The 21,892-nt window shown below is 42.5% G+C and overlaps 1 protein-coding gene across 4 annotated transcripts in view; it reads left to right on the top strand.

The window, feature by feature from the left end:
- The window catches only part of acadl (acyl-CoA dehydrogenase long chain), a 146,036-nt gene that overhangs the window by 64,865 nt on the left and 59,279 nt on the right, over positions 1–21,892 (top strand). For 3 of the 4 annotated variants that reach the window (XM_078551657.1, XM_078551658.1, XM_078551659.1), the window contains exons 4-6: positions 2,845–3,009; positions 8,007–8,073; positions 13,668–13,832. In XM_078551657.1, the coding sequence (XP_078407783.1) occupies positions 2,845–3,009; positions 8,007–8,073; positions 13,668–13,832 (397 nt within the window). The remainder of the gene's footprint in view (positions 1–2,844; positions 3,010–8,006; positions 8,074–13,667; positions 13,833–21,892) is intronic. The other variant, XM_078551660.1, reaches the window with a different exon arrangement.

The following is a 21,892-nucleotide window of genomic DNA, read 5'->3' as shown; positions in this document are numbered from 1 at the left end:
CCTATACACAAAAAAACAGGACAAATGTAACCCGGCTAATTACCGCCCCATGAGTCTACTCTTGATCATCAGTAAAGTGATGGAAGGGGTCATCAACAGTTCTACCAGGCGGCACTTGCTTAGCAACAACCTGCTCACTGAGGCTTAATTTGGGTTCCACCAGGGTCATCCAGCTCCTGCCCTCATTAAAGCCTTGGTTCAAACATAGAAAAAGAGCTGAACTCCAGAGGTGATATGAGAGTGACTGCCCTTGACAGTATTTGACCAAATGTGGAATCAAGACACCCTAGCAAAACTGGAGTCAATGGGAATAAGAAGGAAAACTCTTGGCGGATTGGTCATACTTAGCGCAAATGACAATGGTTTTGGATGTTGGAGGTCAATCACCTCAGTTCCAAGACATCACTGCAGGAGTTCCTCAGGGTACTGTCCTAGGCCCAACCATCTTCAGCTGCTTCATCAATGACCTTGCTTCCATTATAAGGTCAGAAGTGGAGATGTTCGCTGATGATTGCACAGTGTTCAGCACCATTCGCGACTCAGATACGGAAGCAGTCCATGTCCAACTGCAGCAAGACTTGGACAATATCCCGCTTGGGCTGACAAGTGGAAAGTAACATTCACGCCACACAAGTGTCAGGCAATGACCATTTCCAGCAAGAGAGAATCTAACCATTCAAACTGACCTCTTCATGCGTGCAAATTGCTTCTTCTCCTCACAATAATTATGTGTTCCTTTTTCTGTCTCTGTCTGCTTTCTCTTTGTAACTGTATCTACAGTGATCATCTTGACCTTCCAGCTTCTCTGCTTGTAGTTCTCCTTTGTGTCTGCAGCTCCCCATTGTGCCTGGCCACAAGGCTTCTTTTTTAACTTCCTTCATGTTGGTGCTGCTGCTTTCAGGTCAAGGGTCGTCAGGTCACATGGATCAGTTTTTCTTATTATTCAGGCAAATTACATTTATCTCTTTGGAATTGAAGCAAACACTTCTGTCTTTTTCAAACATTCTTAGAAACAATTAGAGATTCCACAGATGTTTAATGAAATTACAAATCTTCCTTATGGTACTGCTTCCAGGTCAAAGTCATCCCATTTCAGATAGGTTAGGGAGAACAGGGTCACAATTTTAATTGTGTAAAGCCAGATCTAGGTTAGACGTCAGGAGGTGGTTCTTTTCACAGAGAACAATGGACCACTGGTACAGGCAGTCATTTTGTGTGGTGGACGCTGACTCGCTGAATTCCCTCGTGATAGCTGAACCTAGTTCTATTTCAGATGGGTAGGTGAGTAATGCCTTTTGCAAAAGGCATTCCCCTGAATGAAATTCAGGATCAGTGTGATCTCCTGGGCTAGTTTTAATTACCTAGATGGATTGGGTTTTTCTATTTTTTTTTCACCTTACCCAGTAGATCACATGGACTTAGGTCAGGTGGGGAATCTATATATTGTGATGCACAAGGTTTTGCAATTGCGTGGGACAAGTTGGATGGAGCAGAAAACTCCTGTTTGTCCATCATTGTTTGTACCTTTGTGTCTATGTTCCAATCTAGTACTGTATCCTAACTTTTAAGCAGCATAATCTGGCTGCAAAGTACATTTGATGTGCAAACCATCCTAGTTTGGTAATATCCATTCAAACCACACCCCCGTCCCCGTCCTCCCCCGCTCTTAATGAACATTATGAATAATCTGATTTAAAAGTTGTGAACTTTGGCCCTTGCAATGTGCTATGCATCGCTTGTATGGTGGCTATAAGAAATCATGCAAAATTGAAGGAATTTATGTTTAGAATGTGTTTGTGATTGTATCTGGCAATGAGAAGCAACGGGTGGTGTGTCTGGGCATGAGAGAGAACGGGCGGTGTGCCTGGGGACGAGAGAGAACGGGCAGTGTGCCTGGGGACGAGAGAGAACGGGCGGTGTGCCTGGGGACGAGAGAGAACGGGCGGTGTGCCTGGGGACGAGAGAGAACGGGCGGTGTGCCTGGGGACGAGAGAGAACGGGCGGTGTGCCTGGGGACGAGAGAGAACGGGCGGTGTGCCTGGGGACGAGAGAAAACGGGCGGTGTGTCTGGGGACGAGAGAGAACGGGCGGTGTGCCTGGGGATGAGAGAAAACGGGCGGTGTGTCTGGGGACGAGAGAGAACGGGCGGTGTGACTGGGGACGAGAGAGAACGGGTGGTGTATTTAGGAGCGAGAGAGAACAGGAGGTGTGTCTGGTGACGAGAGAGAACGGACGGTGTGTCTGGGTACGAGAGAGAACGGGCGGTGTGCCTGGGGACGAGAGAGAACAGGCGGTGTGGCTGGGGACGAGAGAGAACGGACGGTGTGTCTGGGTACGAGAGAGAACGGGAGGTGTGTCTGGTGACGAGAGAGAACGGGCAGTGTGTCTGGGGACGAGAGAGAACGGGCGGTGTGGCTGGGAGCAAGAGAAAACGGGCGGTGTGTCTGGTGACGGGAGAGAGTGGATGGTGTCTGGGAGTGAGAGAGAACGGACAGTGTGTCTGAGAACAAGAGAGAACGGACAGTGTGTCTGTGGACGCGAGAGAACAGGCAGTACATTTAGGAACGAGAGAGAACGGATGGTGTGTCTGAGGGCAAAAGAGAATGGACAGTGTGTCTGTGGATGAGAGAGAACAGGCAGTATATTTAGGAACGAGAGAACGGGCGGTGTGTCTGGGGATGAGAGAGAACGGGCAGTGCATTTAGGAGTGAGGGAGAATGGACGGAGTGCCTGGGAGCGAGAGAAAATGGATGGATGCTTTTCAGAGACTGTGCATCAAAAGTAAAACAAAGTACATTTTCTGTTCATGGATGAGCATTGTGAACTTACTGATCTCATTTCTAGGATGTATGTGAACTGTACTGGACCCGGTTTCAGCTTACATTCAGACATTGTCATGCCTTACATCACTCATTTTGGTTCTAAAGACCAGATTGAACGTTACATTCCTCCAATGGCTTCCGGAAAGTGTATCGGTGCTATTGCAATGACTGAACCCGGTGCTGGCAGGTAAGTGAGCTCCAAGAAAATTCTTCTTATGAAGTACATTAGAGCCTGGCTCTAAGTGAAAATGATCTCGCTGCTTCAATACATTAGATATAAATTTTTCCTATAAGATTCCACCCCTTTACCCTGAATGAGCTGACTCTTGTTGGGGTAATGTTCCCCAAGTGCCAGCAATCCTCCACCTCCACCTTCAAGTCCAAGCGGCCCATTTTGATGTGTGAACACATTTTGCCACCGAGTAGATGTTAGGCGATGGAACCTCAGCTGAGAATAACTAACTTAATGCAAATTCTTTGAACTTGGAACTTCTCAGATCTGCATGGCAGGTTTTGAAATTGAAGGCATGGACAGATGATTAGGGAATCTCCATTCTGCCCTTCAGTCACAGATTGAAAAGGCCTATGTTCTGGGGAGACTTCCTTTTGCGTGTTTCCCACGATGAGATGTCCAATTTTAGGAATGTGTATGGGAAATCAGAGGAGAAAGTCTATGTTTGCATAATCTTAAAAAATGTGCTGCAGGACTCTTCAATCCATCGTATTTAATTAATGTTTAATAGCATAGTTGAAATTTGGAATGAGGCTCCACTGAAAGACTCTTGTATTAGCTTCAAGTGGAGCATACTATGCCCAAATTAGAGTTTTTGCTTAACCCATGAAGAGAAGTTGATTCCAGAAAATACACCAGTAAACTCATGTATAAGCTGCACTTAACTCTTTTGTCACAAACATAAATCTAGAATAAAAATATCAGAGGTTGAATGACACTTTTATCTGGGCGCTTTCTATTTATATTTACTCTCTGCTGTGGCTAGCCCTTTGACTTCATGTGGCTGCTTACTTTGAATGAATCTTTTGATGGCTATGTAAAGCTGTGTTTTAAGTTTGGCTATAACATCCAAACACACAGTTTGTGTTTTCCAATTTTCAGCTGTCACACATTTTACAGCTGTGTCCTTGTTTGTTAAGCTGGAGTGGGACTGCTATTTGATTTCCACCTGCCCACCCGTCCCCAATTCCTGGTGATGAATTTCACCCCTCCCCACCCTGCACTTACCAACGTAGAAGCACTGTCCTAGGTTCAACCATTTTTAGTTGCTTCATCAATGACCTTCTTCCATCATAAGGTCAGAAGTAGGGATGTTTATGGTTGATTGCAGTATTGAATAACATTCGCATCTCCACAGATAATGAAGCAGTCCATGCCTGCATGTAGCAAGATCTGGACAACATTCAGGCTTGGACTGATAAGTGGCAAGTAACATTCATGCCAGTCTAGTGTCAAGCAATATGCATATAGCCAACAAGTGAGAATCTAACCCAGACTACACCACCCCCTGACCACCTTCATCAATAACCCTAACCCTAACCCTAACCCTAACCCTAACCCTAACCCTAACCCACCATCAATATCCTGGGGTTTACCATTGATCAGAAACAAAAGTGGACCAGCCACACAAATACTGTGGTTACAAGAGCAGGTCAAAGTTTGGGTATTCTACACTGAAGAACTCACCTTCTCACCCTCCCTCACCAAGCCCTTCCACCGAGTAACTCACTGTCTGACTACCCAAAGCCCATCTCAGGGCACAAGTCAGGAGTGCGATGGAATACTCTCCACTTGCCTGGATGAATACAACTCCAACAATGCTCAAGAAACTTAACACCATCCAGGACAAAATGCCCCCCTTGATCAGCACCCAATTCACCACCTTGAAAATCATTCCGTCTAGTACCGGTGCACAGTGGGAGAGTGTGTACCATCTACAAAATGCACTGCAGCAATTCCCCAAGGCTTCTTTGACAGCACCTTCCAAAACTGTGACATCTGCCATCCAGAAGGACATGGAAAGTAGGCTCATGGGAACACCATGACCTCCAAGATCCACTCCAAGGCATCCTGACTTAGAAATGTTTTTTCATTGTCACTGGCTCAAAATCCTGTAACTCCTTCTCTAACAGCACTGTGGGTATACTTACACCACATGGACTACAGCGGCTTAAGAACATGGCTCACTACCACCACCTCAAGGTCAATTACAAATGGGCAATAAATGCTGACTTTGCCAGTGATACCCAAATTTTCTGAAGGAATTCAAAACTGTTGCCCTCTCTGACCCTTCTTCCCCTGTTAAAATTGGTTAATACAGCACAGTGCAAGTACTAAACCTGGCATCATCGTGTCTGAAAGGGTCGGTTACATGCTGAATGTACCAATTGAGTCACATATCACTTTGGGTATGTATTAATGTATTCAAATAAGGTTTTAAAATTGTTGGCTATAATAGTATGATCAAGGGATACACTAGAGTACGTTGGAATGTGGGTGTCTAATCTTAACATTGACAGAAGATGGATAATTGCTTTGTCAAGTCTGTAAGAGAGGGGCTAGTTCTGGATGGTATTGTTTTTGACAACTTTGAGTAAAAATAGGGAAGTTTTACTAAAGCTGTACAAGGCCTTAGTGAGACCACATTGGAGTACTTTGTGCAGTTTTGTTCTCCTTATTTAAAAAAAGATATAATCACTTTAGAAGCAGTCAGGGAAGGTTCAGTGGACTCATTCCTGGGATGAAGGGGTTGTCTTATAAAGAAAGGTTGAACAGGTTAGGCCTTTCCCCATTGAAGTTTAGAAGATTGAGAGGTGATCTCATTGAAACCTATAAGATCCTGAGGGGACTTGATAGGGTGGATGGATACCTGGAGGATGTTTCCTCTTGTGGGAGAGACAAAAACTAGGGGGCATATTTAAAATATACGAGGTCTCCCTTTTAAGGCAGAGACAAGCAGAAACTTTTTCTTCCAAAGGGCTGTTGTGTGGAATTTTCTTCCCCAGAAAGTAGTGGAGGCTGGGTCTTTGAATTTATTCAAGGCAGAGTTGGACAGGTTTTTGTTAGGCAAGGGAGTCTAGGGCTTTGGGGGACAGACAGGAAAGTGGAGCTGAGAATACAACCAGATCAGCCGTGATCTTATTGGATCTTGGAGCAGGCTCGACGGGCCAAATGGCCTACTCCTCCTATGTTCCCCTTTACCAAGCACAAGGTAAGATCCTTCTAAGTAGATAAATCATTTTTGGTGGTAACACAAGCCAGGCACATTACAATAAAGTATCGGAACCTCTATAGACAAACATGCAAATAAGAAATTAAATGCTATAAACGCAGGGATATCCACAATAACTTTTCCACATTTATAAAGATACATGGGTTGTCAAGGCACCAGGGCCAGATGAGATGCATCCAAGGATTTTGAAGGAAGTAAGAGTAGAAATTGCAGAGGCACTGGCCATAATCTTTCAGTCTTCCCTCGACTTGGGAGATGCCAGAGCACTGGAGAATTGCAAACATTTACACCCTTGTTCAAAAAAGGTTGTAAGGATAAGCCCAGCAATTACAGTCCAGTCAGATTAACTTCAGTAGTGGGCAAGATTCTGGAAACAATTATTTGGGATAGAATTAGTACATGGAAAAAATATGGGTTGATTAGGAAGAGCCAGCATGGATTGCTAAAGGGGAAATCATGTTTAACTAACTTGCTAGAGTTTTTTGAAGAGGTAACAAAGAGGGTAGATGAGAGTAATGTTGTTGATGTGGTGTACATGAACTTTTAAAAGGAATTTGATACAGTGCCACAAAATAGACTTGTAAGAAAAGTTATAGCTCATGGAATAAGATGGACGGTAGCAATGTGGATAAAAAATTGGCTGAGTAAAAGGAAACAGAGGGTAATGGTCAATGGGTATTTTTTAGGCTGGAGGAAGGTTTGTAGCGGAGTTCCCCAGGGTTCAGTATTGGGACCCTTGCTTTTCCTGATATATATTAATGATCTAGATCTTGGTGTGCAGGGGATCAAAGTTTCAAAGTTTGTGGATGATATGAAACTTGGAAGCATTGTAAACTGAGGAGGAAAGTATAGAACTTCAAAAGGACTAGGCTGGTAGAGTGGGCAGATAGGTGGCAGATGAAGTTCAGAGTGGAGAAGTGTGAGGTGATGCATTTTGGTAGGAAGAACATGGAGAGACAATATAAAGTAAAGGGTACAATTCTTAAGGGTGTGCAGGAGCGGAGGGACCTGGGTGCATATGTGCATAGATCATTGAAGGTGGCAGAACAGTTGGAGAGAGCAGTTAATAAAGCATACAGTATCCTGGGCTTTATTAATAGGGGCATAGAGTACAAGAGCAGGGAGGTTATGCTGAGCTTATATAAGACACAAAGTTAGACCTCAGCAGGAGTATTATGTATAGTTCTGGATGCCACACTATAGGAAGGATGTGAACGTTTTGGAGAGTGTACAGAAGGGGTTTACAAGAATGGCTCCAGGGATGAGAAACTTCAATTGTGAAGATAGATTGGAGAGGTTGGGACTGTTTTCCTTAGAGAGAAGAAGGCCAAGACAAGATTTGATAGAGCTGCTGAAAATCATGAGGGGGTTGGATAGAGTAGATAGGGAGAAACTGTTCACGCTTGTAAACAGATCGAGAATAAGAAGGCACAGATTTAGTGATTTGCAAAAGAAGCAAATGTGACGTGAGAAAACACTTTTTCACACAACAAGTGCTATGGGTGTGGAATGCACTGCCTGGTGGAAGCAGGTTCAATTGAGGCATTCTATAAGGCATTAGACGATTATTTAATTAGAAACAATGTGCAGTATGCAGGAGAATGGTACTAAGTCATATTGCTCATTTGGAGAGCTGGTGCAGACACGATGAGTCAAATGGCCGCCTCCTGCATCATAACAATTCTGTGAATGCTGTAAATGCAGGGATATCCACAGTAACTTTTCCACATTTGTAAAGGTACATGAGTTGGCTGTCTCAACCACCCTTAACACCAAATGGCATGATAGCATGCTTGACTGCTCTATCACTTGCAGCTTATTGAAGAAAACGTTCAGTCAAATATTCTTAGAATTCAGTGGCAAGACCACCCCTCCACCCCCATCCTGCTCAAATACTGAACAATGTGATTTCTTAACCATAAATCTTGACCCTTTTCAGTGATTTACAAGGAGTACGAACACATGCCAAAAAGGATGGCAGTGACTGGATTCTCAATGGCAGCAAAGTAAGGAAAAAATTTTTCTGTGTCTATGCAAAGAAAATTACCTGGAGCTTTTTAACTACTTTGATGTACTAAGTGGTCACTTACTGCAATGTTGTGTACGTTTTTAAATTTTGATCCTGTGTGAGTAATGGACAATAAGTAAAGATTTATGCAAGAAAATAGAGACCTTATATGCTTAAAATTCTATATACTGATCATAAGACAAATGAAGAGATGCTTGAAATTGTAAAAGTATAAGGAACTCTTAAAAAGTGACATCCAGAAAATAAAATGCCGGTATTTCAGCCATTTTATCAGAGGTGAAAAACTAGAGATCTCTTCTAGAGGTCAAAGTGGAGGGCAGCAGAAAGAGGGGTTGACCTAGGTATAGTTGAATAATGAATGTCACAGAGCAGTTGCAGATGAGCTACAGTGGATGTGTGAGGACAGCACATGATAGAAGAGTGTGATATACCATGACGAGACCTCCTGTTAGCAGCAGCAGCAGCAGAATAATGACACTACATGAAGATGAAGCGCCAGCTAGCATTATGCTTCCAGGTCTTTCAGACAACTGAATTTTTTTTAGCAAATCAGAGGACAAGATCCAGGTAAGGCAGTTCCAACCTTTGTTCTTATGAATCTACAACTTTAAAAGTTGTTTCAATTCATTATACTTTGAAGCAACTTCTTCTACAGAGATGGTGGAGCACAGTGACATGTATTCATTCTATGATTTATCTTATAGCTTTCCTATTTTAACAAATGAGTGCTTTAACAGAAGATAGGGCATGCTCTTGATAGCTTTTGATCCTGTTGATCATGCCATTTTCTTTCTCCTGTTTTCAGTAACTTTACTGACTTAGCAGTTGGTTTCTATCTTCAATCGCAAAATGTTGAGCTACGCTTCTTATCCACCATCATTCGACCTTGCTCCATAAGAAGAGGAATTTTGGAAAGAGTTTTGTAGGACATTGACTCTCAAGCCCTCCCATCTAAGACTCCCAGGGCATGGCTTCAACCCTGTGTTACAATCCCTGTACAAACTGGTAACTTTTAAAAAGAGATGAATTTCCAAGCAACCAATGGAAATAAAGAAGTGGATGAGATTTCAGTTTTATAAACCCTTTACTGTAGCAAACGAACTAAAATCAGCATAGATCAAACATGAATTACCAGCCAACTAATGCATTAAACTAAAGGAAAAGTACTTTCCTAAGTAATGCAATTGAGATTAACTAATGCAATTGAGATACATCTTACAAATCTTTTCGCTGTGCATTGCACTTATGGCAGACGTGTAACATTACAGGAACAGTTTCGAAGTATTTCCCAGCTTTCCAGGCTTACTTCTCCCTGCCTCGCTAGATTGAAGCTTCCAATGTCCTTCGAAAATCATTTCACTCAACCTGAGTTTTCCTGGATCCAGTTTTCACCAGCAAGGTGCATCTCGGTGACTCCCTTTTCCTTAAGTCTCCAGGAACCCTAACTGTTCTGATCCCTTCTTTTCGATTAGAAAACAAACCATCACCAACATTATGCTTGTTGTTAACAGAAAGCAGTCCCACTTCTTTGCTTCTCTGCTTCTGGAAAGAAAACGGTTGTGCTTTATCTGTGAGACACCATGTAAAGGTGTTAAGACTGTCTCTTGGCATATCAATACAGTGATATCTCACTTAACGTTGTAGTTGCATTCCTGAAAACCATGTCTTTAAGTGAAACGACTTTAAGTGAATCGTAGATTCCTATAGGAATCAAATGTTAAAACTAGACTTAGGTTCCTTCAGAAATTTCTCGCCTGGAAAACCAATGTACAGGTTGAAATACTGTACTATATATATGCAGTATTCCTAGCTGAAATAACTTGCAAACTAGAATAGATCACTAAATATAAAAGAAGTACAATATACATTTCTGTAAATGTAAATAAATGTAAAAATAATTGCTCACCTGGTTTTAGATTCACCGAGCTCCATTGCATGGCAGAAGTTGGTCAGTGCAGATAATGGCTTCGGAAGTCCTAGGATTTCATTGCAAACTGAGAGCAGGAACGGAAGCAAGGGCAAGAGGAGCAGCTGAAGAAATCCCCGGCAGTGGCAATGGACACCGGGGACTTTAAAGGAAGAACCGAGGATGGAAGTGGGGGTGGGGGGGTGGAAGAAATACTTTAGGACTGAGGGCAAGGGCAGAGCAAGCAGCTGAAGTAGTCCCTGATGGCAACAGACACCGGGGACTTTAAAAGTAATAATAGTGGGTGGCAACAGGAGCTGGAAGGAAGAGGGACTTGAGGACTAAGTGCCCAGGAAAATATGTGTGCAGGCAGGTCACAGAACAGGACGTCTGTGGCAAATGCCATTATAATGCATCTCGCAACTTTAAATGGATATATTGTCCCTATTTTGTTACCTATGCTAAAGCAAAACAATGAAAACTGAGCCAACATTAAATGGGGACTTACTGTATGTTTCTGTTTGAGTTTCTCCCCCACGGCAACCAGACCACATGTGCATATTTCCAAGCTGATCCTGCTTTTCAGGATGTTCTATTTCACCTTAAGCTAAAGGGGACATTTTAAAAGGTAATCGTGTTGTAAAGTCCAGCCTGGCACGCATCAGATTTTCTGCACCTAGATATGTTTCAGAGCTCAGTCTCTGTCTACATCTACCCTCACACCTTGCCCAGGACATAGCATTAACCTCAGACTTCACCCTCACACTGTTCCCTTTAAGCCTTTGTTTTAAACTTGGTTTTTATTTCAACTCCAATATTAAAAAGGACACAAAACACTATACCAAGGAAATTCTCAAGGAGTTGCGATGCGATGTAAAAGGTATATTCACATTTAATCCATGAAAACCAATATGGCTGAAGGAACTAAAACTTCTCTTCATAGTAGTTATCCACATGGGGTTGGCTCACAAGTTCAGATTGGCGGCTTGATCCACACGTATGCTTCTGCTTACCATCTTTATAGCAAAATTGATTGATGTGTGTGAATTACTTCAAGCCCAATCCTAATGAAACCTTATGTCAGTGATAAAACTCTATCCCAAAGGAAATTGATCATTATAATCCCTCTTTTTAAAATAATCTTTGTTTACTTATGAGAAGTGTATAAAATGGGGAGGGAATGAGGGCTGGTGAAAGACCATCCCCACAGGGAAAAAAGATCCACTTTACGTTATATATGTTCAACATAGCATACAAATGGGACATGAATGCTAAATATAAGCTTAAGAATATTGCAATGGAGTGTAATATTCCATCTAAAGGTACACGTTTGTTTGTGGATATAAAGCTCAATCATGGGTACCATATCTACAAGAGCAATTATTCCATATGTCATAAGCTAGAGACAGCTTCAGTTCAGCTGATGGAGATTGCAAGGAAATGAAAAATGAATGGGTCAAGGATTTGTTTTTAAACAAGCACCAAAAGAACAGGGAAAATCCAGAAAGACAGCATTTCAACAGTAGCCTGGAAGGGCAACTTTGTACATACAAAGGAAAAAGTTCTGTAGATGCTGCAAATCTGAAATAAAAATAGAACATGCTAGAATAACTCAGCAGGTCAGGCAGCATCTGTGGAGAGAGACGGAGTTAACGTTTTAGGTCAATGGCCTTTCATAAATGCGTATGTTGCTTTTAATACTTGATCACTTGACCAGGTGTTAAAGAAGTCAAATTCACGTGAGACCAAAAACAAATTGTTAACATGAAGACAGGCAATGCTGACCAAAGTAACTACCTTTCATCTGTAGTACATTTCTATTAAGACAATTATCTTGTAGGTCATTCCATCCAATCCAATCTATCACCACAAACAAGTGGTTTGTCATAGACTTCTATTTATGTCCAACAAAACTTTTAGTATAAATAGCATGTTGATACAATTTATATTCTTTATATATGGGAGAAGGGTACTTCAAATTTGGCTGCATTATTACATGTCCTGATATTGGAACCAAGTAAGATTTCAAAAGAGAAAGGCAAGAATTGGATGTTTGCTATAACCCACTTCCATGGAAATGCAGGAATAGAACCACTTCTGTTGCCACTGCTTTTTCAATTGATACAGATGGCATTTTCAAATGACTGTAAAGGTCAGTGGAATTTTCCTTGTGACTAGTGTGAGCAAAAATGACAAGTTCACTTTTACATGTTTTGTGTCTTGACCAAAAGTGTTCAGGCATATGATATGAGGGGTAGTAGAAAACCTAGGGTGATGATGGGAATATGGGACTGAGATGAAAGCAGGAGGGTTAAAGTGAGAGGGAATGGTTGACAGTGAGAAAGGGGAGGAGTGGTAATGGATGCTTTCACGGAGTAGGGTGTGGTACGGGAAGAAATTTGATGTGTACTGGGGAAGCAGATGTTGAGCTGGGAGAGTGATTACTTTGTGCTGTGGCCCTGGAATTCCTCATTGCTCTATCCTTCCTTTGACCACCCACTGCCTGCACCCACCCCTCCATGAGGGAAAAGGTCAGAAGTAGAGCAGGATAAAGGAAGTCAGAGGAACAAAGGAAAGAACAGGCAAAGCTAGTGAAGAATGGAAAATTACGGAACTAGGAGGGAAAAGAGAGAGAACCAACTACATGAGGATAATAGACATAAAGCAAAGTGTGTGCCGTGACTTATTTGTGAGTCTTCTGTGACATGGAAAAAAATCTTCTGGTTGGTGAGTGGGGGCGGGGCCTGCTTGCCAACATGTAAAATGACGCGGGGATACGTCAGGGTGCGTTCCGACGTCACCCCGCGTCATTTAAATTTTTAGTTCGTCAGGCGCACAGCCGAATCGGCTGCGCACCTGCCGAACTGTCAACCGCCTATTAAGGCCATTAAAAAATTCATTAACATGATTGATGGATCTGCCCGTCCAATGGGCAGTATGAGGTTTCATGAGGGTATTTAAATTTTATGGAACATTTATATAAAAGTTATGGACATGTCCCAACTCATGAGACAGTGTCACATGAGTGGACATGGCAGGGAAATTTTTTAAGCACCTTTATTGAAAGTTTTACATTGGAGCCCATCTCCCTGAGCTGAGGCACTTTGCCTCAGGGAGATCTGTGCGCTCTTTCGCGCACATGCCTTAATTGGCCTGTCCACGTAAAATGGGGGCACCGATCGGAGGTTCGCCTGCCCGCGCCCACTCCTACACTTCTTCCCCGATGGGGGGATAATGTTGCCCATGATTGCATTCTGAAATAGGTTTAATAGGCCTAGACAGGATGCAACACTTCTACACAACTTGATATTGGCTGTCAATGTATATAGAAAACATGGAGATACTGCTTCCATTGGCATTCAAAGGACACAGATTTTAGAGAACTGTTTAAAAAGAAACAAGGGAGATGAGATTTTTATACAAAGTGAGTTGTTATGATCTGGGTTAGGGTGGGAGAAGAAAATTCAATGGAAACTTTCAGAAAGAAATTGGATAGAAAGGTGAAAAGGAGAAATTTGCAGGACATGTGGGACCATGGGAGTGGGACCATGGGAGATAATGTTTTCAAAGAGCCAGCATCAGGACCAAATGGGGCCCTTTTTGAGCTGTTTGATCACATAACGTGTTAAAGATATCTCCAGTTTACCATTAATTTTCTGTTGTAGGTTTTTATTTCAAATGGCTGGATGTGTGATGTGGTAATTGTCGTAGCTGTAACAGATCATGAGGCGTGTTCTCGAGCCCATGGGATAAGTCTGTTTCTTGTGGATAATGGGATGAAGGGATTCATCAAAGGAAAAAAACTGGAGAAGATTGGTTTGAAAGCACAGGTTTGCCAGACTTTTCTTGACTTGGTTGCTCTTCTGAGTTCAATTTTAAAATATTTTTTATTGTTTTGTTGGTTTTGTCAAATGTTCTGGACTGCACAATTGAAATATGTAAACTGTAAAATCTTTAGTTACACATTGGATATCACAAGATGTGAGAAGTATATAATCAGCACAAAGAAAGGCCATTGGCTATCAATCCTGTGCCAATGTGCCAATTTGGCTCCTATAGCTACTTCTGTTAATGGGTTCTATATTCTATTCACTCTTTATGTGAGAACATTTCTTCTAACTTCCCTCCATTTATGTTTTGATACTATGCCCTGTTACTGTTTGACTGCCCAGTGGAAATTATATTCTATCAAAGCCCTCAGACCGTCCTGGTGGGGGATGGAGGTGTAGAGGGATTGGACGTCCGTGGTGGAAGAGGATGTGGGTAGGGCCAGGGAACTGGAAATTGAGAAATCAAGTTTAGCAGTTTTGCTTCCAATTTCCACCCCTCTATCACCTTCACATGGTCCATCTCCTACAATTCCCTTCCCTTCCTTGACGTCTCTGTCTCCATTTCTGGTGATAGACTGTCCACCAATATTCTATCTTCTCAAAGCTTTCACCATTTTGATCATCTATGTGGGATATCAGCATTAACCTCCTCTGCTTTAGTGAATACGTTTTCAAACCTCTCCTCATAACTATCCTTTCATTCCTTGTAGCCTTCACAAAACCACACTTAGCTTGTACACATTCAATATTACTTTATTTGTTTTTGTATTCGATAACCTCCCATATAAAGTCTATTTTTCCTTTTGAAACTGTTTACTGCCTTCAATACTGCTTTCAAAACTATGTTTATCTCCACCACTGCATTAGGGAATCCTTGTGATCCACCCATGGCTAACTAAAGAGGTTAAGAATTGTATTAGAACATGAGAACATGAAATAGGAGCAAAGGTAGGTCATGGTGGTGTAGTGGTAATGTCATTAGACTATAAGCCAGAAGCTAATAATTTGGTGACATAGGTTCAAATCCCACCATGGTTGTGGGTGGAATTCAAATTCAATTAATAAAACATAGAATTGAAATCTAGGCTTGAATTTAGGTTCACCAGACTGATTCCTGAGAAGGCAGGATTGTCATATGAGGAGAGATTGGGCCGACTAGGCCTGTATTCACTGGAGTTGAGAAGAATGAGAGGGGATCTCATTGAAACGTATAAGATTCTGACAGGGATGGACAGATTGGATACAAGGATGATGTTTCCTCTGGCTGGGGATCTAGAACAAGAGGTCACAGTCTCAGGATACAGGGTAAGCCATTTAAGACTGAGATGAGGAGAAACTTCTTCACTCAAAGAGTGGTGAATCTGTATGATTCTCTACCACAGAAGGCTGTGGAGGCCAAATCACTGGATGTATTTAAGAAGGAAATAGATTTCTGGACTCTAAAGGCATCAAGGGGTACGGGGAGAGAGCTTCTATTTTCTATGTTTCTATTTGACCCCTCGACTCTGCTCCACCATTGAAAAGACCTGATTTGTGGCCTTAATTACATCCCTCCCCCAGCCCCCCCCCACCGGCCTTCAACCCTTGACTCCTTTGTAGGTCAAACCCAGCCTCAATTGTATTGAATGACTCAGCCTTCACTGCTCTCTGGGATAGAGAATTTAAAAGATTAATGACCCTCTGAGAGGAGATTTCTCCTCATCTCTGTCTTAAAAGGTAGACCCCTTACTTTGAAACTGTGCCGCTAGTTTTAGATTCCCCCACACAGAAAAACATCATCTTGGCATCTACCCCATCGAGACCCTCAGAATCCTATATATTTCAATAAGATCGTGTCTCATTCTTCTAAACTCCAATGAGTATAGGCCCATCCTTCTCAACCTTTTCTAATAAGACACCCAGGAATCAACCTAGTGAACCTTCTCTGAACCGCCTCCACTGTAAGTGTATTCCTCCTTAAATAAGGAGACCAAAACTGTGTGCACTACTCTCGGTGCGGTTTCACCAAAGTCCTGTACAGTTGTAACAAGACTTCCCTATATTTATATAAAAGCAAAGTACCATGGAAGGAATCTTCCACATACCCCATAAAGAGACAGGCACAACTGGAGCCAATGCGGGCACCCATAGCAATTTTGGAGGAAGTGAGACAAGTTTAAGGAGAAATTGTTCAGCGAAAGAACAAGTTCAGCCAGACGGAGGAGAGTGGTGGTGGATGGGGATTGTTTGGGCCTCTGTTCAAGGAAGAAGCGAAGAGCCCTCAGACCATCCTGGTGGGGGATGGAGGTGTAGAGGGATTGAACGTCCATGGTGAAAAGAACGTGGTTGGGGCCAGAGAACTGGAAATTGAGAAATCCGATTCCTCTGATGCCCTATGTCATATCAACAATCACTCCTTGTTCCAGTCCTACTCAGGCCCCCTCCTACAACTTTTTTTTCAGTACATGGATGACTATTTCAGTGCCGCTTCATGCTCTCGCCTGGACCTGGAAAAATTTATCAATTTTGCTTCCAATTTCCACCCCTCTATCACCTTCACATGGTCTACCTCCTACAATTCCCTTTCCCTTCTTTGACGTCTCTGTCTCCATTTTTGGTGATAGACTGTCCATCGATATTCGTTACAAGCCCATCGACTCCCACAGCTCCTTCTACTACAGCTTCCTGTAAGGACTCCATCCCATTCTCTCAGTTCCTTCGCCTCCGTTGCATCTATTCTGATGTTGCCACTTTCCAAAACGGCGCTTCTAACATGTCTTCCTTCTTCCTTAACTGAAGTTTCCCACCCACTGTGGTTGACAGGGCCCTCAACCGTGTCCGACCCATCTCCCGCACCTCTGCCCTCACACTTTCCCCTCCCCACCAGAACCATGATAGGGTCCCCCTTGTCCTCACTTTTCACCTCTCCAACGTCCACATTCAAAGGATCATCCTCCACCATTTCTGCCAACTCCAGCATGATGCCACCACCAAACATATCTTCCCCTCACCCCCCTCGTCGGCATTGCATAGGGACCATTCCTTCCGGGACACCCTGGTCCACTTCTCCATCACTCCCAACACCTCATCTCCTTCCCACGGCACCTTCCCATGTAATCGCAGAAGGTGCAACACCTGCCCCTTTACCTCCTCCCTCCTTACCGCCCAAGGGCTCAAACACTCGTTCCAGGTGAAGCAGCATTTCACTTGCACCTCCTTCAATTTGGTCTACTGCATTCGCTACTCCCAATGCGGTGTCCTCTACATCAGGAAGACCAAACGGAGACTGGGTTACCGATTTGCGGAACACCTTCGGCTTGTCCTCAAGCTGACCCAGACCTTATCGGTGCTTGCCATTTCAACACACCATCCTGCTCTCATGCCCGCATGTCTGTTCTTGGCCTGCAGCAATGCTCCAGTGAAGCCCAACGCAAACTGGAGGAACAGCACCTCATCTTCCAATTAGGCACTTTATAGCCTTCTGGACTTAACTTTGAGTTCAACAACTTCAGATCATGAACTCTCTCCCCTTCACCCCTTTATTAATCCCTTTTTTAAAATTTATTTTTATTTTTATCTACCCATTTTTATTTTTATTTATTTTTATTTTTATTCATTCATTGTTTTATCCCTTTTTTGTCCCAGACTTGAAAAGTTAACTCTGTTTCTCTCTCCATAGATGCTGTCAGACCTGCTGAGTTTTTCCAGCATTTTCTGTTTTTATTATAACCTATTCCCTGGTTGGTTCCAGAAGTTATTGTTGTACAAAAGTGCCCTGAATAAATTGTATGAACTCATTCTCAAGGCTACCTTTGCTGATTTGATTTGTCTCATGTTTATGTAGATAAAAATTGCCCACGGTTATTGCAGTATCTTTCTCATGAGCCCCCATCATTTTTTCCTGTATATTCCGTCCTACAGTGTACTATTGTTAGGACAGCCTATAAGTAACTCCCACCAATGACTTATTTCCCTTTCTATTTCTTATCTCCATCCAAACTGATTCTACATCGTGATCTTCGGGACCAATATCATTTCTTACTACTGTACTGATCTCATCATTTATTAACAGAGCTACTCCACCTCTTTTCCTCTCTTCCTATTTTTCCGAAATGTCAAATACCCTTGAATATTCAGTTCCCAGCCTTGGTCACTTTGCAATCATTTCTCTGTAATATCCAACATATCATACCCTATTTATGCTAACAATTCACCCATCTTGCTATGAATTCTGCAAGAATTCAGATAAAGACCCTTTAATTCAGTCTTTTTACCATTTTTCCCTATTCTGACCATTTTTGCTTTTAAACTCTTTCTTTTGCACACTCTTTTCCTTCCAATCACACTCTGGTTATCATTCCCTGTATCGCCACTCAGAACTATTGCCTTGTCCTCTCACGATAGCTTTCTAAATCTTCCATCACGTGAAACCTCCCTTACAATTTAGTTTAAAGCCCTCGCTATAGCCCTAGTTAAACGATTCGCCAGGACAAAGGTCCCAGTGCAGTTCAGGTGAAGGTTGTCCCGATGGTACAGCTCCCTCTTTCCTTACTACCTATACCAGTTCCCCATGAATTAAAACCCATTTCTCCTCAACCAATCTTTGAGCCATGCATTTAACACTCTGGTTTCATTTGTCCGATGCCAATTTGCTTGTGGCTTGGGTAGCAATCCAGAACCCAAGAACATAAGAAATAGGAGCAGGGGTAGACCACATGGCCCATCGAGCCTTCTCTACCATTCAATACAATCATGGATGATCTTGGGCTTTAACTCCGTTTTCCCGTTTACTCCCCATGTCCCTTAATTACCTGAGAGACCAAAATTATTACCTTTGTTCTCCTTTTTAATTTAGCCCCTAGTTATTCATACACCCTAAGCAGAACCCCTTTCTTAGTCCTACCTATGCGTGGACCATGACAACTGGATCCTTCCCCTCCCACTCCAAGTTCCTCGCCAGCTCCAAGGAGATGTCCTTGACTCTGGCACTGGGCAGGCAACACTGCCTTTGGGACTCATGCTCTCAACTGCAGAGAACAGTATTTATACTCTTCCCTACTACTACATTCCTTTTCACTCTCCCCTGTACCCCCCCACTTCTTGAATGGCTCCCTGTACAATAGGTCTGTGGCCATTGTACTCACCCTCCCTGTAGTCTCTGCCCTTGTCCACTACTACCCTCTGACTCTCTTGCTGCCTCACTTGTAATCACACCCTCCTGTTCCTGACCACGGACCAAATCTAAAGTACCTAACCTAAGGAACTGCTTCCTGGAATAAAGTGTCCAGGTGACTTTTTCCCTCCCTGGTTAATCAGTGCCTGAAGTTCTGACTCTAGCCTAGGAAATCTGAGCCAAAGTTCCTCGAGCTGCAGACACTCATTGCAGATGTGGCTGCTGTGGATCACACTAGTATCCATCAGCTCCCACATGCTATCGCTGTTGCACATCATCTGCCCTGTCATCTTTGTTGTACTTTGTTTAATTAGGGTTTGAAGTTTGGAAATATCACTTGATAATTTGTAGTTATAATAAATTTAATACAGTACTTGTACCTCCTTAGTACTAGTTTATACTATCCCAGTTTAGAGAATAAAAGTGTAAAACTCATCAACTAACCACCCATCTGCTTTCCTAATTAATACCTCTGGTCTTCAGCTCTCGCTGTGTCCCACTACATCTCTTGGACCACTCCTTGTTCTGTAAAAGACCAGAGCAGCATCTCTTTCCTTACTGTGCCAAATTCCCTCACTTACCAAACTCCTGAGTTTAGTACACTATCAAAGGTTAAAAGAATAATATTGCCAAGAAGAGTAGAAAGCCAGAGGGCTGGGAGAGTTTTAGATACCAGTAAAGGATAACCAAAATATTGATAAAGAGAAAATAGAATATGAGAGTAAATTAGCCAGAAAAATAAACAAATTGTAAAAGCTTCCACAAGTATGTTAAAGGGAAAAGGGTGACAAAAGTAAAATGTGGACCCCTTAGCAGCTGTGTCAAGAGAAATTATAATGAACAATAAGGAAATGGAGAAGAAACTAAATAAATAATTTGTCTATCTCCACAGTAGAAAAGACACAAAAAACAGAAAAAGTGGCGAAAGCATGTGTCTAATAAGAGAGAGAGAAACTCTGTAAATCCCCAAGACCTGATAGCCTACATCTGGTATTCTAAACAAGATGGCTGCAGTAATTGTGGTTGCACTGGATGTGATTTTCCAAATTTACTAATTTCTGGAATGCTCCCAGTTGATTAGAAGGTAGAAAATGCAGCACCACTATTCAAGGAAGGAAGGACAGAAGAAACAGGGAACCACGGGCTGATTAGCCTGATATCAGTCATTGAGAAAATGTTGGAATCCATTATTAAGGAAGTGGTAACAGGGCACTTAGAAAGATAAAGCATGATTAAGCAGAGTCAATCAACATGGTTTTGTTGGAAGGGAAATCTTGTTTGGGAAATCTATTCCAGTCTTTTGAGGATGTAACAAACAGGATGTGGGCCCGTTTAGCTCAGATGGTTAGAGTGTGGTGCTTAATAATGCCGATGGCGTGAGTTCAATCCCTGTACTGGCTGAGGTTGTTCTTCGGGCCTCCCTCTTCTTACCCCTTTGTGATATCATGGAAGCAATGAGCCATGACAATGAGGACACTACATGAAAGAGAGAACTAACAGAATAGTATGTTTGGATTTTCAAAGGGCATTTGATAAGGTGTCACATGAAAGGATGCACAAGAAAAAGGCTCTTGGGGTTGAGGTGATATATTTGTCTGGATACTGACATATGTTGGCTAGCGATCAAGCAATGTCTTGATTTTCAAATTCTCATCCTTGTTTTCAAATTCCTCCATGGCTTTGCTCCTCCATTTCATCTCTGTAATCACTAGCCCAAAAATCCTTTGAGATATCTGCCCCCTTCAAATTCTGGCCTCTTGTGTGTCCACAATTTAATTGCTTCACCAATGGTAGCTGTACCTTCAGCTGTCTAGGCCTCAAGCTCTGGAATACCCTCGCTTCACCTCTCCATCTTTTTACCTTGCTTAAGGCACTCCTTAAAACCTACCTCTTTGACCAAGTTTTTAGTCATCTTTCCTAATATCTCCTTGTGTGGCTCGGTGTCATACTTGGTTGTATAATGCTCCATGGAAGCACTTTGGGTTATTTCATTACATTAAAGGCACTATATAAATATAAGTTATTGTTGCTGGATAGAGGATTGGTTTAAGTTCAGAAACAGCAATGTGATGACCAGATAATGTTTTGTGATGTTGATTGGGAGATAAATTTTGGCCAGGATACTGGGGATAACTCCCCTGCTGCTCTTCAAATAGTGCCTTACATCCATTTGAGAGGACCAACTCCTGAGTTTGTCTCATTCAAAAGACAGAACTTGCAACAGTGCAGCATTTCCACAATACTGCACTGAAATGTCAACCTTGATTTTTGTGCTCAAGTCCTGGAGTGGAACCTTGTGTTTCAGCCGAGAGTGCTACCAACTGAGCCGTAACTGACACCCTACTGATACCAGACTGCCCTTTCAATCTCCAAACTGGCTAAACATATTCTCCTTTTACTCTGACTTTATCCCAGTTAATGTTAAGGTATTTGAAATAACCCACTATTACTGCCCTATTGTTTCTGCACTTCTCAGCAATTTGCCTTATTATTTGATCTTTTGTTTCCCTTTGACTGTTTGGGGGTGTATCAGTATAGTCCCAGCAGTGACTGGCCCTTTTTTGTTCCTCAGTATGTTGGCCTTTATTTCAAAAGGGTTGGAGTACAAAAATAAGAAAGTCTTGCTGTAATTGCACTTCTCTTAGGCAGTTGCTCAAGACTGAGGATGACTCACTTCCACTCTGGTTCAATGGGTTCTGTAATGGCTGATAAGCCTGATGCGTGACCTACAGACTCTGCCACATGTGGGTGTTGGGTAGATGAGTTGTTTGAAGCTTTATGTGCTCTCCCCAATACCATGACTTTGCTTCCCTGTGTCCCAAGAAGGTGTCTAGTTGTGTTTGGTGCTTTCCCAAATGAACCATCTCCATTTTGGTTGGTCACAGATCAGGAACTCCATGAGGGGTTG

The sequence above is a fragment of the Cetorhinus maximus genome, chromosome 11 (genome assembly GCF_964194155.1).
Source record: "Cetorhinus maximus chromosome 11, sCetMax3.hap1.1, whole genome shotgun sequence".
NCBI classification, from domain to species: domain Eukaryota; kingdom Metazoa; phylum Chordata; class Chondrichthyes; order Lamniformes; family Cetorhinidae; genus Cetorhinus; species Cetorhinus maximus.
Note: the sequence above shows the minus strand (reverse complement) of the source record. Positions and strands in the feature narration are given on the sequence as shown.